Source organism: Megascapheus bottae, chromosome 1 (genome assembly GCF_031878675.1).
Source record: "Megascapheus bottae isolate mThoBot1 chromosome 1, mThoBot2.hap1, whole genome shotgun sequence".
Taxonomy (NCBI): domain Eukaryota; kingdom Metazoa; phylum Chordata; class Mammalia; order Rodentia; family Geomyidae; genus Megascapheus; species Megascapheus bottae.
The window spans coordinates 52,511,869-52,533,201 of NC_143509.1; the positions used below are offsets into that span (position 1 = coordinate 52,511,869).

General features: G+C 47.0%; 1 protein-coding gene and 1 long non-coding RNA gene across 2 annotated transcripts in view; one reads left to right on the forward strand and one right to left on the reverse strand.

Annotated features, from left to right (window-relative positions):
* Positions 1-14,709, forward strand: LOC150069150 (uncharacterized). The gene is made up of 3 exons (XR_016537464.1): positions 1-85; positions 5,067-5,227; positions 14,659-14,709. It is a non-coding gene; the product is annotated as an uncharacterized LOC150069150 (long non-coding RNA).
* Positions 5,070-21,333, reverse strand: part of Tmem44 (transmembrane protein 44) — a 27,321-nt gene continuing 11,057 nt past the window's right edge. The window contains 3 exon segments of the mRNA XM_090344068.1: positions 5,070-5,088; positions 14,802-14,955; positions 20,147-20,258. Coding sequence (XP_090200194.1) covers positions 5,070-5,088; positions 14,802-14,955; positions 20,147-20,258 — 285 coding nt within the window.

Here is a 21,333-nt window from a genome sequence, read left to right on the forward strand (position 1 = left end):
TGGGCGCCGTGGCCTCCCTGCCCACGTCCCTCGAGGGGACCGCGAGACTCTCCCGCGGGGACGGCCGTCGCTGAGCACCTGGAGAGTGAGAAAAGGGGGGCGTGCACACACGCACTACACACACCGCACATCCCACGCACATCACATACACCACGCAGACACCACACACCACACTTTTAGTCACATCTTACATGGAATACCGCAGAGGTCCACCTCCACTGCAGTGTAGAAGCAGGCTCCCGTGGTTTAGGCCTGTAATCCTCGCTAGAGGCTGACTGAGATCAGAGGCATTTCAAAGCCGGCCCGACCTTCAGCCCTAGAGATTTTTGTTTGTTTGTTTGTTTGGGTCTGAGACCGGGACTGGATGCTTTCACTTATTGCCTGGCGCTGTGTCAACTGAGTCAGGCTTCCAACCCCAGCTTTTGAGACTGCATCGCCAATTTTTAAAGAAGCCACAGGTGGAGTTGGTTCAAGTGGTAGAGCACCTTGGGGGGGGGGAAGAATCTCAGTGATAGCACCTAGGCTGAGTTCAAGCCCAACACACACAGATAACACCCCCCTCCCCCAATGTGTCTCAGGTTGTTCTGGAGTGCCTGTGTCAATGTATTTCAACTTTGTGAGTATGTGTGTGTGTGCTTACTAGGTCTTGAACTCAGGACCTGGACACTGTCTTTGATCAAGGCTAAAGTGCTCCATCACATGAGTCACAGCTTCACTTGGTGCTTTTGGATGGTTCATTGGAGATAAGATCTTACAGACTTTCCTGCCTGAGCTGCTTTGAATTATGATGCTTAGATTACTGGCATAAGCCACCTGCAGCATCTCAATGTTAATTTTAGGGGGAAAATCATATGCAAGAGCAAAGATCAATACCTGCACCATTGGGAAACATAAAAGACCAGAAAAAGAAGTGCCCAGAACCTTGGGACTTACTGTGAATTACAACATTTCTTTTCTGGGTGTTTATACAGGTACCAGTCTTTTGTGGGAAATGTATTGACTGGCATGCTCCTAAAAGAGCAAAAGGAAAAGATAGGAACTTTTGTGATGTGGAGACTGAATTCAAAGCCTTGTACTTGCTAGGCAAGTGCTCTACCATTTGAGTCACATGCCTATAAAAGGAAAGAAATTTAGCCTCTCGTTTTACAGATGGGCAAACTGTGAACCAGAAAGGGAAATGACAAATAGCACATTGAACTGGAGGTGGCATCCGCTGGAGCCCATTCAGGCTCCCTGGTCCTGTGCCTCTGCTTAAACATAGTCTTTAGTTCAGTATAGCAGGCATGATGTAAGTATATTATCACAGGGTTCTCCTATGTCCTTTCATTATACTGAAGTACTGGAGTCGGATAACTTGTTCAGGATTTAAACAGGCTTTAGGAAAATCTTAGTACTATCACCACTCTCCCTAAACGATACAAATGAAATGGATAAAGTCCTCCTTCCCCTGGCCGAGAGCTCAGTAAGGACTGGATAATCATTGATCACGGTGGGTATTAAAGGGATCCAGATCTCTAGTACCTTCCAACTTGGCTCTCATTCTTTGGTTACTGTCTTTCAGCATCTGTATTAAGAGGTATGGAGGAAGAAAAATTAACTCCGCTTCAAAATCCACTTTTAGGCCAGGTGCCAGTGGCTCATACCTGTAATCCTAGCTACTCAGCAGGCTTCAAGCTGAGGATCAGGGTTCAAAGCCAGCCCAGGCAATAAAGTCCATGAGGCTCATATCCAATTAACTAGCAAAAAGCAGTTAGTGGGGCTGTGGTTCAAGTGGTAGAGCACTATTAGCCTTGAATAAAAGTTCAGTGACAGTGCCCAGGTTCAAACCCCAGAACACTCTTTCTTTCTCACACACATTTAGCAACATCTTACACAGTTTGATAAGTATTAATCCACTAAGTCTTTACTGCAAGCTTTCTGGGTGGGCACTATTCTCAGTATAACTTAGGGATTCATAAAAGTTTGGTAATATGCTCTGAGCCATGTAGATAATAGGCAGCTCAACTAGTGTGTGTGTGTGTGTGTGAACTCAAGGCTTGGATACTATCACTTAGATTATTTGCTCAAGGTTGGTTCTCTATCACTGGGGCCAGAGCTCTATGTCTAGCTTTTTGGTGGTTAATTGGAGATAAGAGTGTCTCAGACTTTCCTGCTTGGGCTGGCTTCAGGCTGTGATCCTCTGATCTCAGCTTCCTGGGGAACTAGGATTGCAGGCATGAGACACTGTCACCTAGCCACAGCTAAGGCACTTGTTATACCTTCTGCCAGGTGAATGGACAGGGGAAGATGACTGCACCCTCGTTCCCCAGCCTCTCTGCAGTATAAGCAGATAACCCTTTGCACTCAGCAGTCATCTCCATTGCACTCTTGGCCTTCCTAGATGCCTTGTAGCTTTCCACACTGGGATAGAGGCCCACTCTTACTAGGTAGAGAAGACATTTTGGTTGGCATCTCTTCACCAAGACTCTGGGATGCTAGATCTTTACATATAAGCAGATTCTTAAATAATAAAGCCAGACTTAACTTCTAAAATCCTGTTTGGTGGTTCACTGTGAAGAGATGAGAGACTGGAGAACAGTTGGGACCATGCTCATAGGAACTGGTTTGTGAGGAGTGGAGGTGGGATGATAAGATCGAAGGAAATGGGGCTGGGAGTGTGGCCTGATGGTAGACTGCTTGCCTAGTGTGCAAGAAAACATGAGTTTAATTCCCCCAGTACCATATACACAGAAAAAGCTAGAAGTGGTGCTGTGGCTCAAGTGGTAAAGTTCTAGCCTCAAGAAAGCTCAAGGACAGTGCCAAGGCCCTGAGTTCAAGACCCAGAACTGGAACACACACACACAAAAAAAAAATCAAGGGAGATATTTGTGCTACTAAGACAACATGATCACTTGATGTTCTTGAGCAATGTCCACACCGCTCATACCCAGACACCTGCTGACCTTCCTTGGAAAAATGAGGTAAAGGCAAACTTGGGAAATGTATCCCAAGTATCCTACCCCATGCCTTCTGCTTTCCTACTCAATACGTGAGGTTCAATCTGCTGCCCACTTTCACTGTACCTCGAGTCATTTCCTGCTTCCTGAAAAGTCCATAAAGATAAGGAACTCACTACTTACCCTTGGCCTACCTGAGCAAGTCCGTCACCTTCCTATTCGAGGAGCTTCCACAGGTGGAGGGTCAAGCACTAACTAGCCAGGTGACATGGCTTGACTCTTTTCCAGGTTCTTTGATGGTCTAAACCCATACTGCACCATCTGTTCTGGCCATATGGCATTTCTACTTCCTTGACTAGTGTCTACCCTTTCCCCTCTTCAGCCCTCTGTGGTTTCTTTTTTCTTTTCAGTACTGGGGTTTAAATCCAGGGCTTGTGTTTGCTACACAAATGCTCTACTACTTGAGCCATGCCAGCCTTTATTGCTTTAGTTATTTTTCTAGTAAAATCTTGTTTCCTCCCCCTCCCCCAGTGGGCCCTCCTATTCACACTTCTCCCATAGCTAGGATGACAGACAAGTGTTACCATGCCCAGCAGTTTACTGGATGAAATAGGATCTTGTACACACACAATAGAGCTGACCTGGACTACTATCCTGTTTATATGATATGTCCTGTATAGCTGAGATCACAAGTGTAATCACTACATCTGGCTCTCTATCATTTTGTTTGCTGGAATGTCTGCTCTTACACCATAGGCCTCCATTCAAATTCTTCTCTTCCCTCAAAGTACATACAACCTTAATGGTTAAGACCACAAGGCAAAGCTGATAAAATTTCCCTTACAAGACAAGCAGGGACCCTAAATTGATACTGGGCATAATAATGTGGCTTTAAATTCCATGCTAGTTCTGCATGACTTGAGATTAAGATCTGTGGAGAAGCCTGTAGAGCCTCCCTGCTCTGTATGTACCTCTTCCCACTGCCGGGGCTTGTGCCACCCCTCAGTAGAAACCAGGAGGCAGCTGCTGAGTCACTCAGGTCATTGTGGTTCTGCCAGGAATGGAGCTGTGTCTCCTGGCGTTTTTCCAGTTGCCCTGTGTCAGACTGCTGTGACCACGCTGGAACACAGACTTCCACTGTGTTCCACAGTGAGAGCCTTCAACTCATTCATTTATTCACACCAGCACTTGCTCCTTTCTGGTCCCATTCCCCTTCGCCCCAGCGCTCATGATCATGGAATCAACGTAATACTGTGCTTGAACTGGACACTTGCCAGTGTGTCCTCATGCTTTGCAGGCTTTCCATTGTCTCCCAAAGCACACAAACGCCTTCACATGCAAACTCAGCTTCAGTACACACTTTGCCAGGCTGCAGGGAGTCCTGTTACCTGGAGCTTTGCTTGTCCTTGCAAAACCAGTCATCTCCCAGCCACCTGGCTCACCGGCAGTCTGCTGCAAAATTGCAGGGAGTAGCTGTGGAGCAGAGGCCAGGTGTGGGCTGGTCCTGTGCATGTGCCACCCATGCTCAGCAGATGCATGGGAATTCCTGAGCTTAGCCAGGTCTGGGGGGGAGGGTTCTGCTAAGATCCACCCAAGAAAACTCTTTGTTAAGTGACCTCATCTGTTGATGGTTGTACAGAGCAAAAGACAGGATAGGAAACAGGATCTGAAGGCTCCTCCACTGCTCACCCCTTTTTTAATAGCCCAGGCTGGCCCCCAATTCATGATCTTTATGTCTCAACCTTCCAAGTGCCTGGATTACAGGTATGTACCACCACATCCAGTTCAATGTCCTTCAGTGAAATAATACAGGTTATATTTACAAAGCAGGGACCATTTTTGAAATTCTGATCTTCAGAACAAACTGTGCATGTTCAGGTTTTGGAGCCAGAGTCATAGCTCCATCCTGCGCTCACTGACAGCTCTGCCTGTCATCGTAGCAGCTTCAATGCCTGCCACAGATGTCACGGAAGTTTGACTTGCTCAATCCTGAAAAATACCTGACGTTAGGCTCTGAGCTGACGCACTGACTGACGAAGGTGTAAATCGTCAGGTGTCAAGTCCACTGGCTCACAACACTCCTGTGCACCTGGGACCTGAGAGTCTCCATATTGTCTCTGTTCCTTTCAGGATTCACATCTTCAGGGTCCCACTGTGGGAAAAAGACACAAAGGATACCTTGATGAAACAGACACTTCCTGTCTACCACAATCCCCAAGTCCCAGCCCTGGACCCTGTGATCCAAGCACATGCACGACAGGAAGTGGGTAGTGACAACTTCACCATGACAGGTTTTCTTTCCTATTCTTTTTTCTATGTATGTGTGTATGTGTGTGCTGGTACTGGGGCTTGAGCTCAAGGTCTGGTTAATGTCCCTGAGCTTTTTCTCTGAAGGCTAGCATTCTACTATTTGAACCACAGCTCTACCTCTGCCCTTCTGGTGATTAGTTGGAAATAAGAATCTCACAGACACCCAGGCACAGCGGCTCACGCCGTAATCCTAGCTACTCAGGAAGCTGAGATCTGAGGATCAGGGTTCAAAGCCAGCTGAGAGACTCTTATCTCTAACCACTAGAAAACTGGAAGTGGTGCTATAGCTCAGGGAAAGTGGCCAGAAGAATCTCACAGACTTTCCTGCTCAGGCTGGCTTTGAATCAAGATTCTCTAACTCCAATGCCCCCCGCCCCCCCACACGCTTTTTTTCCCTCATTCCTGTAGCTTGAAAGCTCCTTTTGCTCAAGGCTAGCGCTCTACAAGTTGAGCCACATAGCCACATAAAGCTTTTTCTATTATTAATTGAAGATAAGAGTCTCACAGATTTTCCTGCCTGGTCTGGCTTTGAACTGCAATCCTCAGCTCTTAGCCTCCTGAGTATCTAAGATTACAGGCATGAGCCATCAGCACCTAACTTATTTATTTATTTATTTATTTATTTATTTATTTAGCTTTACTCCGTAGCTATGATGAGTGAGGGAATTTTAAGCATGCATCACCACAATAGGCCTTGATATTATAGTTTTCTTCTGTGTGTGGGGCAGGGGTGGGGTGGGGAGGGGGGGAGTGTGCAGTACCAGAGCTTAAACATAAGAGTGCTTGCTCAGCTCACAGGGCTGGCACTCTAGCACATGTCCAGCACAGGCCAGTTTTCCCAATACTTGAGATGATTATAACTAAGTCAAGGAGTTACTAAATAGCCATCATCAACAGAATAGCCCCACTCCCTTTTCTACTCCTTCCCACCCCGCTTTTCCACTGTTCTCTGCTTTAACAAACTCTTATCCGGTCAGGCTGAGTCACATGCCCATTATCCTCCAAATTCCTAATGACTAATTCAGTCCTGGGTGAGATTATGCCCACTCTGTGGCTGAGGGAAGAAGGAAGCCTGTCTTGATCCTGCAGCCCTGTGAGTTCCCACTCCTCCCCGTGTGTTACCTCTACCTCCCATTGGCACCTGCACACCAACAGCTCTGGCCTTTTATGGGCCATCTGCCCATGGGAGCAGGTCACTAGCTTGTTTTCTTTCACTGGGCCTCAGTTTCACCTGTATTATCTGTGGGGTTGAATAAGCAGCTAGATATCATGATCTTTTATATTTCTGAGATTCTGTGACTGAAGATAACAAACTGTCACATCACATGTGACAGTATCCAGAGACTCAGATACAAGAAGCAGTGGGTGGGAGCTGGGAATGTGGCTTAGTGGCAGAGTGCTTGCCTAGCATGCATGAAGTCCTGGGTTCAATTCCTTGGTACCACATACATAGAAAAAGCTGGAAGAGGTGCTGTGGCTCAAGTGGTAGAATGCTAGCCTTGAACACAGAGGGGCTTAGGGATGGAGTCTATGGCCTGAGTTTATGCCCTAAGACTGAAATCAATAGATAAATGAAGGAGGAGGAGCAGGAGGAGGAGGAGGAGGAGGAGAGGAAGGAGCAGCAGCAGTAATGGTAATAAAGGATATGTCTGCTTGGCCAGGATAATCTCTTTGGGCAAGATCATAGACCTAGGCATGAACATGCACTCAGACAACAAACTCTGCCAGCTGCCCAGACATAAGCTAAATCCAACAATCCATGCCTTGGAGCCTTAGGTAAGGTTTTCAAGGCTCACTGAGAATGTTCGTTATGCTGGCTATAAACAGTTCAGTTTAAAAGAAGAGCTTAACTCAAGTGATTTACTGTTAAGAACCGAATCAAATTCTACTACTTGGTGTTTAAAAAACTTAACACATTAAGCTGGGCGCAATGGCTCATGCCTGTAATCCTAGCTACTCAGGAGGCTGAGATCTGAAGATCAAGGTTCAAAGCCAGCCCGGGCACTAAAGACCATGAGACTCTTATCTCCAATTAACCACCAAAAAAAAAAAAAAAACCAAAAACAGAAGTGGTGCTGTGGCTCAAGGGGTAGGATGGTAGCCTTGAACTGAAGAGCCCAGGAACAGTGCCTAGGCACAGAGTTCAAGTCCCACGACCAACCAACCAACCAACAAACAACAATAACAAAATTTACCACATTAAAAAAGATCCTTAAAATCTAGTACTGGTGGCTGACATCTGAATCCTAGCTACTTAGGAAGCTGAGGTCTAAGGATCGTAGTTCAAAGCCAGCCTGGACAGCAATGTCTGACTACTCCCTCCCCACCACCAGTCCTAGGGCTTTAACTCAGGGTCTAGACACTATCCTTGAGCTGCTTTTTACTCAGGGCCAGTGCCCTAACACTTGAACCACAGAACCACTCCTGCCTTTTTCTGAGCAGTTTTAGATAATAAAGCACACAGAGTTGGCCACCAGTGGCTCTGCCTGTAATCTTAGCTTCTCAGGAGGCTGAGTCCTGAGTTTTATAGTTTGAAGCTCAGCCTCCTGAGTAGCTAAGATTATAGGCGTGAGCCTGTAATTGGAGTCGGTGGCCGACTCTGTGAGCTCTAATATCTGATTAAACACCAAAAAGCCAGAAGTGGATCTTTGGCTCAAGTAGTAGTGGGTAGCCTTAAATGAAAAATAGCTCAGTGACAGCACCCAAGCCCTGAGTTCAAGCCCTCATACTGGCACAAATAAATAAATAAATATATATAAACAAACAAATAACATAAAATAAAATGATAAACGATCCTTGCATCTCCAGTGATTCTGTGCCATGGAATGAAACCCATTTGGTTCAGGTAGTTCTGCTTTCGGCACCTACTGGGGTTAGGCCAGGCTCCTGGTACCCACTTCTCACAGACTTGTGTCAGACGTAGATGACTCCTTTAACCAAAGTCTTTCCCGACCTTAGCTAAGATTCCAAGTGAAAAGTCCCTGGCCCCTCAGCCTCTGATCCACCTTCCTGAAGCAGTAGGTGCCTGTTCTTTTCTCTAAGTGGACTGTGTGCTCTTCTGATTATTTTCCCCAGTACTGTCTTGAGCTTTTTATTTTTGGCCAGTCCTGGGGCTTGAACTAGGGCCTGAGCATTGTTCTTGGGCTTTCTCAAGGCTAGAGTTCTACCAGTTGAGCCACAGCACCATTTCTGGCCTTTTCTACGTATGTAGCACCGAGGAATCGAGGCCTTTGTGTATGCTAGGAAAACACTCTATCACTAGGCCAAACTCCTGGCCCCTTAAGTGAACTCTTAAAGTAGATTAAGTCCTAGAAAATACTACATTCTCTCTCCCCACACCTCTCTGGTAATACTGGGGTTTGAGCCTGAACTCAAGGCCATGTATTTGCTAATAGGTTCTCTACTACTTAAGCTACACACCTAGTCCCTTTTGTGCTTTACTCATTTTTCATGTAGGGTTTTGAGTTTTTTGCCCCTGACTGGCCTCAGTCCATGACCCTCCTACTCATCTACGGCCTTTCACGTGCTAAGACTGCAGACTCAACCACTGCAACTAAGATGGGGGCTTGGAAACAGTTTGCCTGGATCGTTTTAAACCTCTATCCTCATGAGCTCAACTTCCAGAGTAGTTGAGATTACAGACTTAGCCACATACTAATTTTTTTTTCCCTCTTTTGAGACATGGTCTATGCTATGAGCCTAGGGTGGTCTCAGCAAGATTATAATCTGGTAATTGTCTACGGTCTTGGGATGACAGACATGTAGCACCACGCATGGCTTCACCTCTGGCTTCTAAATCTACAGAATGTTATTTTCAGGGTTGGGGATTTGATTTCAGGGCCTAATGTATGCTAGGCAACTACTGAAGGACTGTACCACATCCCCAGCCCAAATAACCTGTTTTAAAACCTTATGTGGTAGAATGCTTGCCTAGGATGTATGAAGCCCTGGGTTCAATTCCTCAGTACTACCTAAACAGAAAAGGCTGAAAGTGGTACTGTGGCTGAAGTGGTAGAGTGCTAGCCATGAATAAAAAGACAAGGGCTCAAGCCTTCAAGGACAGGGCTCAAGCCCTGAGTTCAAGACCCATGACTGGCAAAAACAAAACAACAAAAAACCTTTCTGTCAAGTCTGGGCACAATGATGTTTGCCTGTAATGTCAGCACTCAAGAGATTAAAGCAGCAGGTCTATAGTTCTAGGCCACTCTGGGCAACATAGCAAGATACCCCATCTCAAAAAAATAAAAAAAGCAAGCAAGCAAGCAAGCAGGCAAAGAAAAGAGCAGAAAGAAATGCATTCATTACTTGACTTATGTAACTGTAGCCCCTCTGTACATAGCCTTTATGGCAACAATAAAAACATTCTTTTAAAGGCATAGCAACAAATTCTCTGTAACAAACACATTGCTGGAAAACAGGCACGCCATCAGTGTGAGCCCGTCAGAAACAGGCCTGGGAAATGACAGGTACTGGGCTGTCAAAGCACGTGCTGTCTCATTCCCAGGAGCGGGGGTGGCCTGGAGACCACAGCCAGCTGCCCTAGCTCCAGGAAAAACAACACACAGGATTTTATCATAACAGCCACGCCCAGTGCCACACTGGTGACCTTCAGCTACTCCACCTGCTCACAGATCCCTGCTCCAAATCACGCTTCTTCACTGGGGCTGCATTTTCCCCTAGTCTCCCCTTGAGTGGATTTAGCATGAATATCCCTAAAGCAGGAAGGACGCTGAAGTAAGACTCCTGAAATCCCACTCATTCTCATCATGGCATCTCCATTTTGCTTCCTGGGAATGGAATCCCAGGTCTCACAATTGCTAGGCAAGTGATGTATCACTGAGCTACACTCTGGCTGCATCCTATTTATTTGATTTATAACGGGACCCAGGGAACTCTTAAGTCACCGCTAGTACTTTAACCACTTGAGCCACACTTGTAGCCTGGCTTTTTGTTGGTTATTTTTGGAAATAGAATCTCACAGACTTTTTTTCCTGCCTGGGTTGTCTTCCAACCACAGCCTTCTGGATCTCAGCTTCCTGAGTAGCTAGGATTACAGCTGTGAGTCACAATCACTGTTCTGTTCTCATTTTCACTAAAGGAGTTTTAACAAAAATGGAAACTAAAATCAAGGCATGGAAGTCCCTCCTGGAAGAGAGATAGCACCATTGTTCATACCTGCTGCAGGTTCAGGGCTTCCCAATACTTCTGCTGTAGGATAAAAAGAGAGACAGGGAAAAAAAATGTTGGACAGATTTTTGCCACCATCACAGAGTAGTGCCCAGTGCAAGCCTGTCTGATCTGTGAGCCAGGAGATACAGCTTCATATGTCTGGGGACAAAGGGAAAGCTCAGTGCAGCAAGCAGTAAGGCAGCTGTGATTAGGAGAAGCAATTCAGTTTAAATGAAGAACAGAATTCTCATGATGGTTATGAAAGGCTTTGGATCCAGGGAGACATAACTACATAGATTTAAAAGTTACTATTATTAGAAATTACTGTTATTAATGGCAATAATATTAATAATAATACATTTCCCAGTTATTAACCACTTCTCTGAGATGATTCCATGGGAGGCCATAAAACCAAAAAAGAGATACACATAAAATTCCCACTTGAAATATGAGGTGTTTGCCACTAGCTAGGACTTATTTTCCCTTCGCCTTTGCTGCATGCTTGGTTCTACTCCAAACCTCAAGTATGCCTGACTCAGGTTCTTGGAGGGCGGACTCCAGTGTCTGCTCTCATTCTTCCCGTGCTTGCTTGCTTCCTGCGGTGCCTGGAGACATGTATTTCTGACACAAGACCTAGAATTTGGATGTCTATCAGGTTGGTTTGTGAATGTCCACTCTGTTCAACAGACTAGCTTCCAAGATGAGCTGTCCACAGGACCTGGGCTTCTCCCCCCTCCCCCGCCCCCTGCCGTGGAAGTTATTTATTGATATGTTTAAACTATGTATATTCTCCAGACGTGGGCTTCTTATCACATAGAAACAAAGCCACTACTGTTCAGCTCCTTCCTTCCTTCCTTCCTTCCTTCCTTCCTTCCTTCCTTCCTTCCTTCCTTTCTTCCTTCCTTCCTATCTTCATCCCTTCTCTCTCTCCTTTCCTCCCTCTCTCTTTCTCTCCCTCACTCTTTCTTACCAGCCCTAGAACATGAACTCAGAACTTTTTTGTTTGTTCAAGGCTAGCTCTCTGCCACTTGAGTCACAGCCACTTCCAGCTTTTTGGTAGTTTATTGGCAATAAGAGTCTCACTGACTTGGCTGCCTCCTGATTTAGCTAGGATTATAGGTGTGAGCCTCTGGCACCTGTCGTCCTTTCACTTTTCTTTTCTTCTTTTTTTGGTGGGTTGTGGGGCTTGAACTCTGGGCCTGGGCATTGTCCCTGAGCTCTTCAGCTTAAGGCTACCATCCTACCCCTGGAGTTACAGCCCTACTTCCTGTTTCCTAGTGATTATTTGGAGATAAGAGTCTCAAGGTCTTTACTACCCAGGCTGGCTTTGAACCAGGATTCTCAGATCTCAGCTGCCTGAGTAGCTAGGATTACATGTGTGAGCCACTGCGCCCAGCATCCCTTCACTTTTCTTTACAAAATCATAGATATTCATCAAAATGGAAATAGAAATCTATAGCTAGTGTACAGTTGTTTCTTTAACCAATATTACCAAGTGTGATGTGGTATCCTGAATGGCATCACAGAAAAGAGAAAGAACCCGGATTAAAAAAAGGAATGAAGTTCAAATAAATCCTGCCATTTAGCTGATAGCAATGTGCCAATGCTAATGTTTTGATAAATGTAGCATGGTTATATAACATGTGAGCACAGGGAAGCTGGGCAAACACCAGGCAGGAACTCAAGAATTATCCATGCAAACTTTCTACCCATGGAAAATTATTCCCCAAATCAAAAGTTTATTTAAAGCTAAGCAAACAAACAACAAACAAATGGGCTGAAGTGCCCCAGCTGAACTGAAGCCTTGAAATACACTTTACAACCCTGCAACAGCGCAGGCAGCCTCAAATGTAAAAAGAGTGCCCTCTGGTGGACAAAGTAGTCTATTTTTTTTCAAGTTACTGTTTTCTTTGTTTTTTAAAATTTTATCTAGGATTGCACAAAAGGGTAAGGTAGAGAGAAATGGAAAAAAGAAACACTTCTTGTTTCCTATGGAGGGAATGGAAGTTCAAAACTCAATATGAGAGTTTCTATCCGCAGCCTTTATACTTTGGAGGCTTGTAGAAAACATCTTCATCCTTACATAACCTTTCTGGGTGGTAAGATGGGTGGAGTCGTGGTCAAGGCCCACTCAAAACACAGGGGCAATAGGTGCTTTTAGGACTTCCTTTGCAGGCCTGCCTTTTAATTCTCTCTTTACCCGTTGTAAAAAGTTTGCAGCTTCTGGGCCTGGAGTTTGGCCTAGTGGTAGAGTGTTTGCCTGGCATGCACGAAGACCTGCTTTTGATTCCTTGGTACCACATACATAAAAAAAAGCTGGAACCGGTGCTATGGCTCAAGTGGTAGAGCTCTAACCTCGAGAAAGCCCAAGGACAGCGCTCAGGCCCTGAGTTCAAGCCCCAGGACTGTTTACAGCTCTTTTGCTTGTCCTTTCCTCTTAGTTTGTATTAATAAAATAAATGGTAAACCACCATTCCCAGTTTATTGTTTGAGGTGAAGGTAACTTTTTTTCTGAGCTGATTTTCAGCCTTGATGTAAATACTTGCCTCTCCAGTAGCTGGAATTGCAGGTGTGATTCACCATGTTTGCCCAGCCCGCTTTATTATGGTTGTAACCTGAAGGGGGAAAAGAAAGCTACAGGACCTCCTGCTCATAAACTAAATGATGAATATTGAGCTTTACAATGCTTCCTGGCCTGTGGGTATGAGCCTATCATGTTAGGTTATCTCTACAGGGCCGTGGAAAGAGTGAGTGTAGTTTAAGGTGTGAGCAGAAAGCCTGCACCCTGAGTGAGGAGGGCTGAGGAAGCTTGAGCTTTTAAAAGTTATTTCTTTCAATGTGGGTCAAAGTATTCATTTACACTTGCTTAATTTAAGAAGGTGACCCCTAGAATTGACAAATTTATACAAACGATTCCTAAAACCAGAGAGCATGGGGAGTCAGGGAAGAAGCAGTGCACAAGATCTACAAAACTGAGAAAGAGCTCAAACCACAAGGCAGGTTCCCATTACCTCATCTGGAGATAGATAGAGCGAGAGAGCGAGAGAGAGTGAGAGACAGCGAGCATATATATGTACAGGCATGTATCAGACACTACTGAACAAATGTTCCTTCCTCTTTTCCTGCCAGCCTCGCCCAGCCACAGGCCTCCTCTACTCACGCAGTGCCCTGTGTGGTGAGGTCCTTTCCTCAGAGTTCCTTCCTTTCCCCATTAGCCTTGGAGCTTGGCTCTGAAACTGGACTCTGTCTCTCCTTTTTCTCTTTTCTTTTCTTCCTTCTTTCTTTCCACGACTATTCCTCCCTTCTCCTTCCTTCCTTCCTTTCCTTCCTTTCCTTCATTCCTTTCATCTTCTTTTCTTTCTGCCAGTCCTAGAGCTTGAACTCAGAGCCTGGGCCCATTCTGAACTTTTTTTTCTCAATACTACTTGAGCCACTGTTTCACTTCCATTTTTTTGGATGGAAGAGTCTCATAAGTTTTTCTGCCCTAGCTGGTTTCTAAGCCCTGATCCTCAGATCTCAGCCTCCAGAGCAGCTAGTGAGGCCTACATTTCTACACATGACATGGAATGACCCAGGAGTACAAACTCAAGGATGCATGTTCTTAACTCCAAGTCAGCTGTCAATGATTCAGGAAGGAAGACAACACTGACACACCCTTCCCTCCCCAGACCAAAGGCCAGCAGTGGAGGGCAGGTGAAGCCTGGTGCTCTGGCACTCCAAAAGAAGGGGGGTGACCTTGTACAGGAAGTGCCATAAAGGGAGGATCTGGCTGTATAATATGGGAACAAAGCAGCCAGGACAAGTTTGGCCTAGTGGTCTAGTGATAGAGTGTTTGCCTAGCATGCACGAAGACCCAGGTTCAATTCCTTGGTAGCATATACATAGAAAAGGCCAGAAGTGGTGCTGTGGCTCAAGTGGTAGAGCTCTAGCCTTGAGAAAGCCCAAGAACAGTGCTCAGGCCCTGAGCTCAAGCCCTGGGGGTGGCTACTACACCATCCTTCTCCATTTTCCTCAGACAAACAGAAACTTCCTCATCAAATGGGAGCTGGGCTGGACAGACACAGAACAGTCAAACCTGCTGTGCCTGAGATGCCACCTGCCAATACATGGTGACTGCCATAGGTCACCACTGGTATCGTGGGCAGAGCTGGGGATCCCTGGGATGAAGACCTGCTCCCATGGTCAAATGGGTTGGAGAATCTGGAAGTCTTAACATTTATTTCTCATGCATTTACTTCTTTAGTGTTTGAATGAGCAAGTGGCCTGTGACAGCTGGACCCCAACACGTCCTCACCAGCCTGACCATGAGAGAGCAAGCATGAGGCAAGCAGAGGCAGGACTGCAGAGGTGCTGGTGAATGACAAAGCCAGCCATGCACCCGTGTACCTCCAGGTCGGAGCTGATGGAGGAGACCTCGGAGGAGCTGCTGGAGGACACTCTGGCCCGGATGACCTGGACGGGAGGGTACGAGGGAGGCTCCTGCAGAGATGCATCTTCTGCGCTCATCTGTCCATCTCCCGGCAGCCTGGTGGCACTGCCGCTTGCCTGCAGGGAGCGTGGGGAAGAGAAAACAGGGACATTTGGTCTATTGTGCTTCTGAAGAGCCAAAGCGTTCCCATGTTTGCATCCTGGTCCCTTGAACTCCATAGAGGCTAGTATCTTGGTTCCCATGTCCCCTTCCAGCCATTCTACACGCTTCCTTAAGTGCACAGACATGTATTTGCTTCTATTTCCACAAATGACAGTAGTAGAGTCTACATATGGTGTGTGTGTGTGTGTGTGTGTGTGTGTGTGTGTGATACAGACACACAGGGTCTTGAACTCAGGGCCTCTTGCTCTTCTAGCTTTTTTTTTTTTTGGTCATCACTGGAGCTCTACCATTTGACCCTTTCCTCCACTTCCAGCTTTTTTTTCTGGTTCAGTGGAAATAAGAGTCTCAAGAATTGTCTGCCCTGGCTGGCTTTGAGCCTTGATCTTCAGATCTCAGCCTCTTGAACCAGCCAGGATTACAGGTGTGAGCCACTGGCACCTGGCCTGCTCTACCCTGTTTTCCCCTAACAATATTGCCTTAGACGGGTTCTGTGTCAGAAGTTTGAGGGAGGGGTGATTCGCACAATCTATTTAACTATCAGGCATTTTCCATCTTCCACACTACAGTCAGTGCCGACTGCACTAAGTTACAACAAACACATGAAGATTTCAGAGTTTTGGGGGGATCCACCCTTCAAGACAGAACTGAAGGACAGAAGGGGACGTGCATTTGTGATTTGGAAAACACACTTCCCACTGTGGCTTTGCCAACTCGCCAGCACATGAAAGGTGGGGGCTATGGGGAGATAAGGTGTGGAACATCTGTCTGTCTACTATTAAACTACATTCTCAGCCCCTTTTGCTTGTGTTGTTGTTTTTGAGACAGGTTCTTGGTACCTCGTCCGGGCCAGCCCTGAACTCCTGGGTTCAAGCAATCTTTCTGCCTCAGGCTCCTGAGACAAACATCCCTGGCATATAGGTGTGTACCATCATACTTAGTTCCGTGACTCAAATTAAATGATTAGGGCTAGAATATGGCTTTGTCTAGAACACCTGCTTAGGCAGCCCAGCAGGCAAGTCCATGAGACGCTTATCTCCAATTAACCAGAAGTGGAGCTATGCCTCAAGTGGAAGAGTGCCAGCCTTGAGCAAAAAGGCTAAGGGACAGCATCCAGACCCTGGGTTCAAGTCCCAGTAGCAGTGTGCACACACGCGCGCGAGCACACACACACACACACACACACACACATCTCAAACCCCAACAACTATATACAGGATTTACATGGGTACTCCAGCCCATGATATTAAACACCAAGAAAGCATTGGCTGTTACTGAGAGCCAGCACTGTTGGGGCTGTTTAATCAGAGTCTGGTAAGTGCCCTCAGGAAGCAGGCTGACACAGAGTGGTGTTCCTAGGACTGAGGAAGGTGACAGCCAGCCAGGCTGGCAGGCAGCAGGCTCCAGGCTCCCTGCCTGCAAGATGACGCTTGCCCCCTGGTGGACACAGCAGGAAGAGCATAGGTAAAAGCTCAGCCTTGGTGAGATTTGGGGCTCTTGGGAGAATGAAGTAGAACATGTTCTTCCTTCTTGCAATCCGCTCCTTAGCAGAAGCCCACCCAACAGTGAGGTACAACTCCTGTAAACGTAACCATAACCAACTAACCAACACCCCCACCTCTCTCCCTCTCTTCCATCTCCTCTCACCCCTTCTTTCCTCTCCTTTCCTTCTCTTCCCTCCCCTTCTCTTCCTCCCTCCCCCTTTCCATCCCTTCCATCTTTCTCCCTTGCTGTGCTAAGGATCCACCCATGGCCTCCTGCATGCTAGGTAAGCACTCTACCAAGTTCCAGCATCTCATCCTAAAGGCTTCTGAAAATTATTTAGCAGTTCCAAGATGGAAAATTGTCCAGTGCCAATCTTCAGGAAGCTGCTACTAGACTTCTCTGTACTTCCCCGAGCTTCCCCTCCCCCTGACAGTTCCATGGCCCCAGTGGGCTCTTCATGGCACAGGCATGCTCTCTCTGGGAACTTTCCTTATGTATCGCCACATCCAACATCCAAGGAAGCAGCAAGAGCAAAGAGGAAAGCCCCAACTCCTCTGAGTGTCCTCTGGGCAGCTGGGCAGGAGCTGCCTGGTGGAGCAATGGGCTCGAAATGCACCTCCAGGGAGGGCCTGTGCCTCCCAGGAGAATTAAAACAGGAGACAAAGGTGCAAGACTCCACGACGGAAAGCACAGTGGTTCATGCCTACAGTGCTGGGCACTCAGGAGGCTGTCATCTGAGGACGGTGGCTCGAAGCCAGCCAGGGCAGGAAAGTCTGAGACTCTCCCCAATCAGAAGTAGAGCTATGGCTCACATGATAGAACACTAACCTTTAGCACAAAAGATCCCCCTCACAAACAAACAACAACAGCAACAACAAGAGAACCCCAAGAGCATGAGGCCCTGAGTTCAAGCCCCAGTGCTGGCATGTGTACATACCTGTGCCTGCACATACACACACAAAGAAGATGGACAGCACACAGAAATTAGACTGTACAATGTGCTTTAAGAAATTGCCCATCAGCAATGAGGGCGGGGAGGGAGAGATCTGTTGCAGTTTGAAAGATCTGATTCAAAGGCAGAGGAGTAGAGGGAACCCCTGTGCAGCAGGACAAGGGGGACACAGGGCAGAGAACAGGGAACCTGAGCACAGCACACAACAGAGACACAGTGGGAGGGCGCGCAGGCTGGGCCTCAGGGTTCTGGAGTCTCTGTAAGATTGGCCAGAGGCTATTTTTGCATTGATTGGTACTGGTACTGGAACTTGAACTCAGGTTTTGTACTCTGTCCTTTAGAGTTTTTTTTTTTTTTAATCTAGAGGAGTTTTTTAAGTAAAGGAGGGAGAAGATATTATTTACATTTATTAAAAAATGCAGATGGAGGATGAGACAAGGGTAGCAGAGGGGATGGCCACATGGCCACTGGCCTTGATATTTTTTGTTTTGTTTTGTTTTGTTTTTCACAGTCCTGGGGCTTGAAGGCCTGGGCACTGTCCTCGGATACTTTATTTTAATTCATTTTTTTTGCCAGTCCTGGAGCTTGAACTCAAGGCCTGGGCACTGTCCCTGGGCTTTCCTCAAGGCCAGTGCTCTACCACTTGAGTCATAGCACCACTTTCGTCTTTTTTCTACATATGTGGTATTGAGGAATCGAACCCGGGTCTTCATGCATGCTAGGCAAGCACTCTACCACTAGGCCAAACTCCCGACCCTGTCCTTAGACACTTTTGTTCAAGGCTAGTGCTCTGCTATTTGAGCCACAGCACCACTTCTGGCCTTTTCTGTGTATGTGGTACCAAGGAATCGAACCCAGGACTTCCTGCATGCTAGGCAAGCACTCTACCATTAGGCCACGCTCCTGAACCCTTGATATGGTTTTTTTTTTTAAATATAGTAATTACACAAAGGGGCTCATATCAATTTGTCAGTAAAACAATGTATCCTGATTGATCCTGACACATGTTTTAGGGGAGCATTTACAGGACCCACAAGTGGCTTGGTGGGCATGGGAATGCAGCAGGAGAGGAGACAGGCAGGGGAAATCTGGGGGCTGAAGTGATGCGTGCACATGGGCATTGTGTACTGTGGCAAGGAAGTTGGGTGAGGCGTGGGTCAGGGCAGGAAAACCCAGAGGTGTGTGTTGGACGTGTTAAGTGTGAGACGCCATGTGGGGTCACAAAACAGGCAGCCAGAGAGCTGAGACTGGAACTGGGGGGAGAAGTAGGGTGCAGCTACAGACTGGGGACCTTCATGTACCAGCACTTAGAGCCACGGGACTGGGGGTCCCCAAGGACACACAAGACAAGGGGGTTACTCCTGGATGCTTCCACTTGCAAGCCAACCTAGCCCAGAAAAAAAACAAAGTATCAGAATCTTTCGGGAACAAACAGCCCACAAGGATGGCAGGAATGCCAGAAGTGTGGGGACAGAAGCGTCACTCGCAGCAGAAATGACTGTGGGTTTGTCAATCTGAACAGGAACAGTCTGGGGTTGGGGTTGGGCCTACTGGTAGAGTGCTTGTCTAGCATGCACGAAGCCCTGGGTTCCATTCCTCAGTACCACATACACAGAAAAAAGCTGGAAGTGGTGCTGTGGCTCAATGGTAAAGTGCTAGCCTTGAGCAAAAAGCAGCTTGGGGACAGTGCCGGGGCCCTGAGTTTAAGCCCCAGGACTGGAAGAAGAAAAACAAAACTCGCTGGAGAAGTGGTCTGAGTTGTGACTTTGTTGTCACCCCTTTCCCTGACCTTTTCTTCCTAAGGAGCCAGTTTGGACTAGAGAGCCAGAGTCACATGAGCCCTGCCGGTCCACTTCCACACTGCTTCTCCATCTCCAGCCATGGCTGCAGGCTCCACCCTCGCCCAGACAGACCCCTGTCCTCACCGACCCTGCCTCCACTCTCCTCTCCCACCCGCTGACAATACTCAGTGTGTGTTCTAAAATGCACACCCGGTCCTGAATCTAGCACTGAAGCTTCCAGGATCCACCGCCACAGAGAGTAGGGATTGTCAGGCTCTTGTCCCGTCTGAGTACTGTGACCGCATCCTCTCTCCACCCGCACTCTGGGAGATGCGCAGCCGCAACACTGCCTCTTAGGCACACGGGTCATTTCGACTCCAGGCAAGTGACACTTGGCAGAATATTTTCAATATACTGCAGATCCCATGGATAAAAAGGGTAAATTGGCTGGGTGCTGGTGGCTCCCGCCTGTAATCCTAGATACTCAGGAGACTGAGATCTGAGGATCGTGGTTCAAAGCCAGCGGGCACAAAAGTACATCAGACTCTTATCTCCAATTAACCACCAGAAAACAGAGAAGTAGCACTGTGGCTCAAGTGGTAGAGCACTAGTCTTTCTCTTGTGTTTCGCCTGAGACAGAGCAACTTGCTTCATCTGGCCACTATTTTCTTTGTGAACTTTCATGTGTAAGCAACTAAGCTGTCGTTTATTCTTGTAACTCTTATCAAGTTGAATCAGGACCCTTAACCACTAAGAGGGTGAAGGGTAACCATTTTCCTTTCCTATGCACCCTCCATGACAGCCCCGCACAGCTCTTTACATGGTCTCCCTCCTCCACCTCTGCATCCCTATAGTATCACCTCCTTCAGGAAGCCTTCCAGGACTGTTTCCCACCCTTCTGGACACCTAACTGTGTCCCTTGAACTCACCTGTTGCACAGGTTCGATGGGGAGCTCCATGTAACGACTGATTACTGTCATTGTTCTCAGTGACTTGCAGCGGGACAGTGTGGTGAGTGGTACCCAATCTGCATTCTTCTGAGAGCATGCAGAAAGACAGAAAGGAGAAATTTGAAAAGACATGTTTTCGAAAAACAAGCTCCCATTTTTGTCTTTCCTTTATTTTTATTTATTTATCTATTTATTTGTTTATTTTGGTCAGTTGTGGGAATTGAACTCTAGGCCTGGGTGCTGTCCCTGAAGTCTTCAGCTCAAGGCTAACGCTCTACCACTTGAGCCACAGCACCACTTCCTGTTTCCTGGTGGTTAATTGGAGATAAGAGTCTCACAGACTCACCGGGCTGGCCTTGAACCAAAATCTTCAGATCTCAGGCTCCTGAGCAGCTAGGATTACAGGTGTGAGCCAACGGTGCCTGAAATTTTTTTTTTTAAATTTTTAAGGCATACCTCATTTTCTGCATCTGATAAGGTGCGTCTTAGCTGTCTCCTTTTGAAGTGAATGGTCCCCAAACTCTGCAACCCAAGGCAACCAGCTAGGACTTTTTTTTAAGTTTGGTGGTACTGGGGTTTGAATTCAGGGTCTCATGCCTCACACTTGCTAGGTAGGTACTTGACTGTTGAGTCATGCCCCCAGTCCTTGTTTTGCCAGTCCTGGGCTTGAGCTCAGGGCCTGAGCACTGTCCTTGGGCTTTCTCAAGGCTAGAGCTCTACCACTTGAGACTCAGCACCATTTCTGGTTTTTTTCTTACGTATGTGGTACCAAGGAATCAAACCCGGGTCTTTGTGCATGCTAGGCAAGCACTCTACCACTAGGCCAAACTCCCGGCACTGCCCCCAGTCCTTTTTTGCACTGGTTATTTTTTAGATAAAGCCATGCTTCATGTTAAGGCATGCACAGTCTGCCTCCTTTAGGCTTCCTGTGACAGCTGGAATGCTAGGCACTTGCCACCATGAGCAGTTTCTCCCTGCTGGGATGGAGTCTCATGAGCCTTTCTGCTTGGGCTAGCATAGAACCACAATCCTCCCAGTTTCAGCCTCCCAGATAGCTCTGGATGAGAGCCTGCACCACCATGAGACTCCTCCCTCTAACCAGAAAAGAGCAGGAAGTGGTGCTTTGACTCAACTAAAAGAGCACCAGTTCTGCACAGAAAAA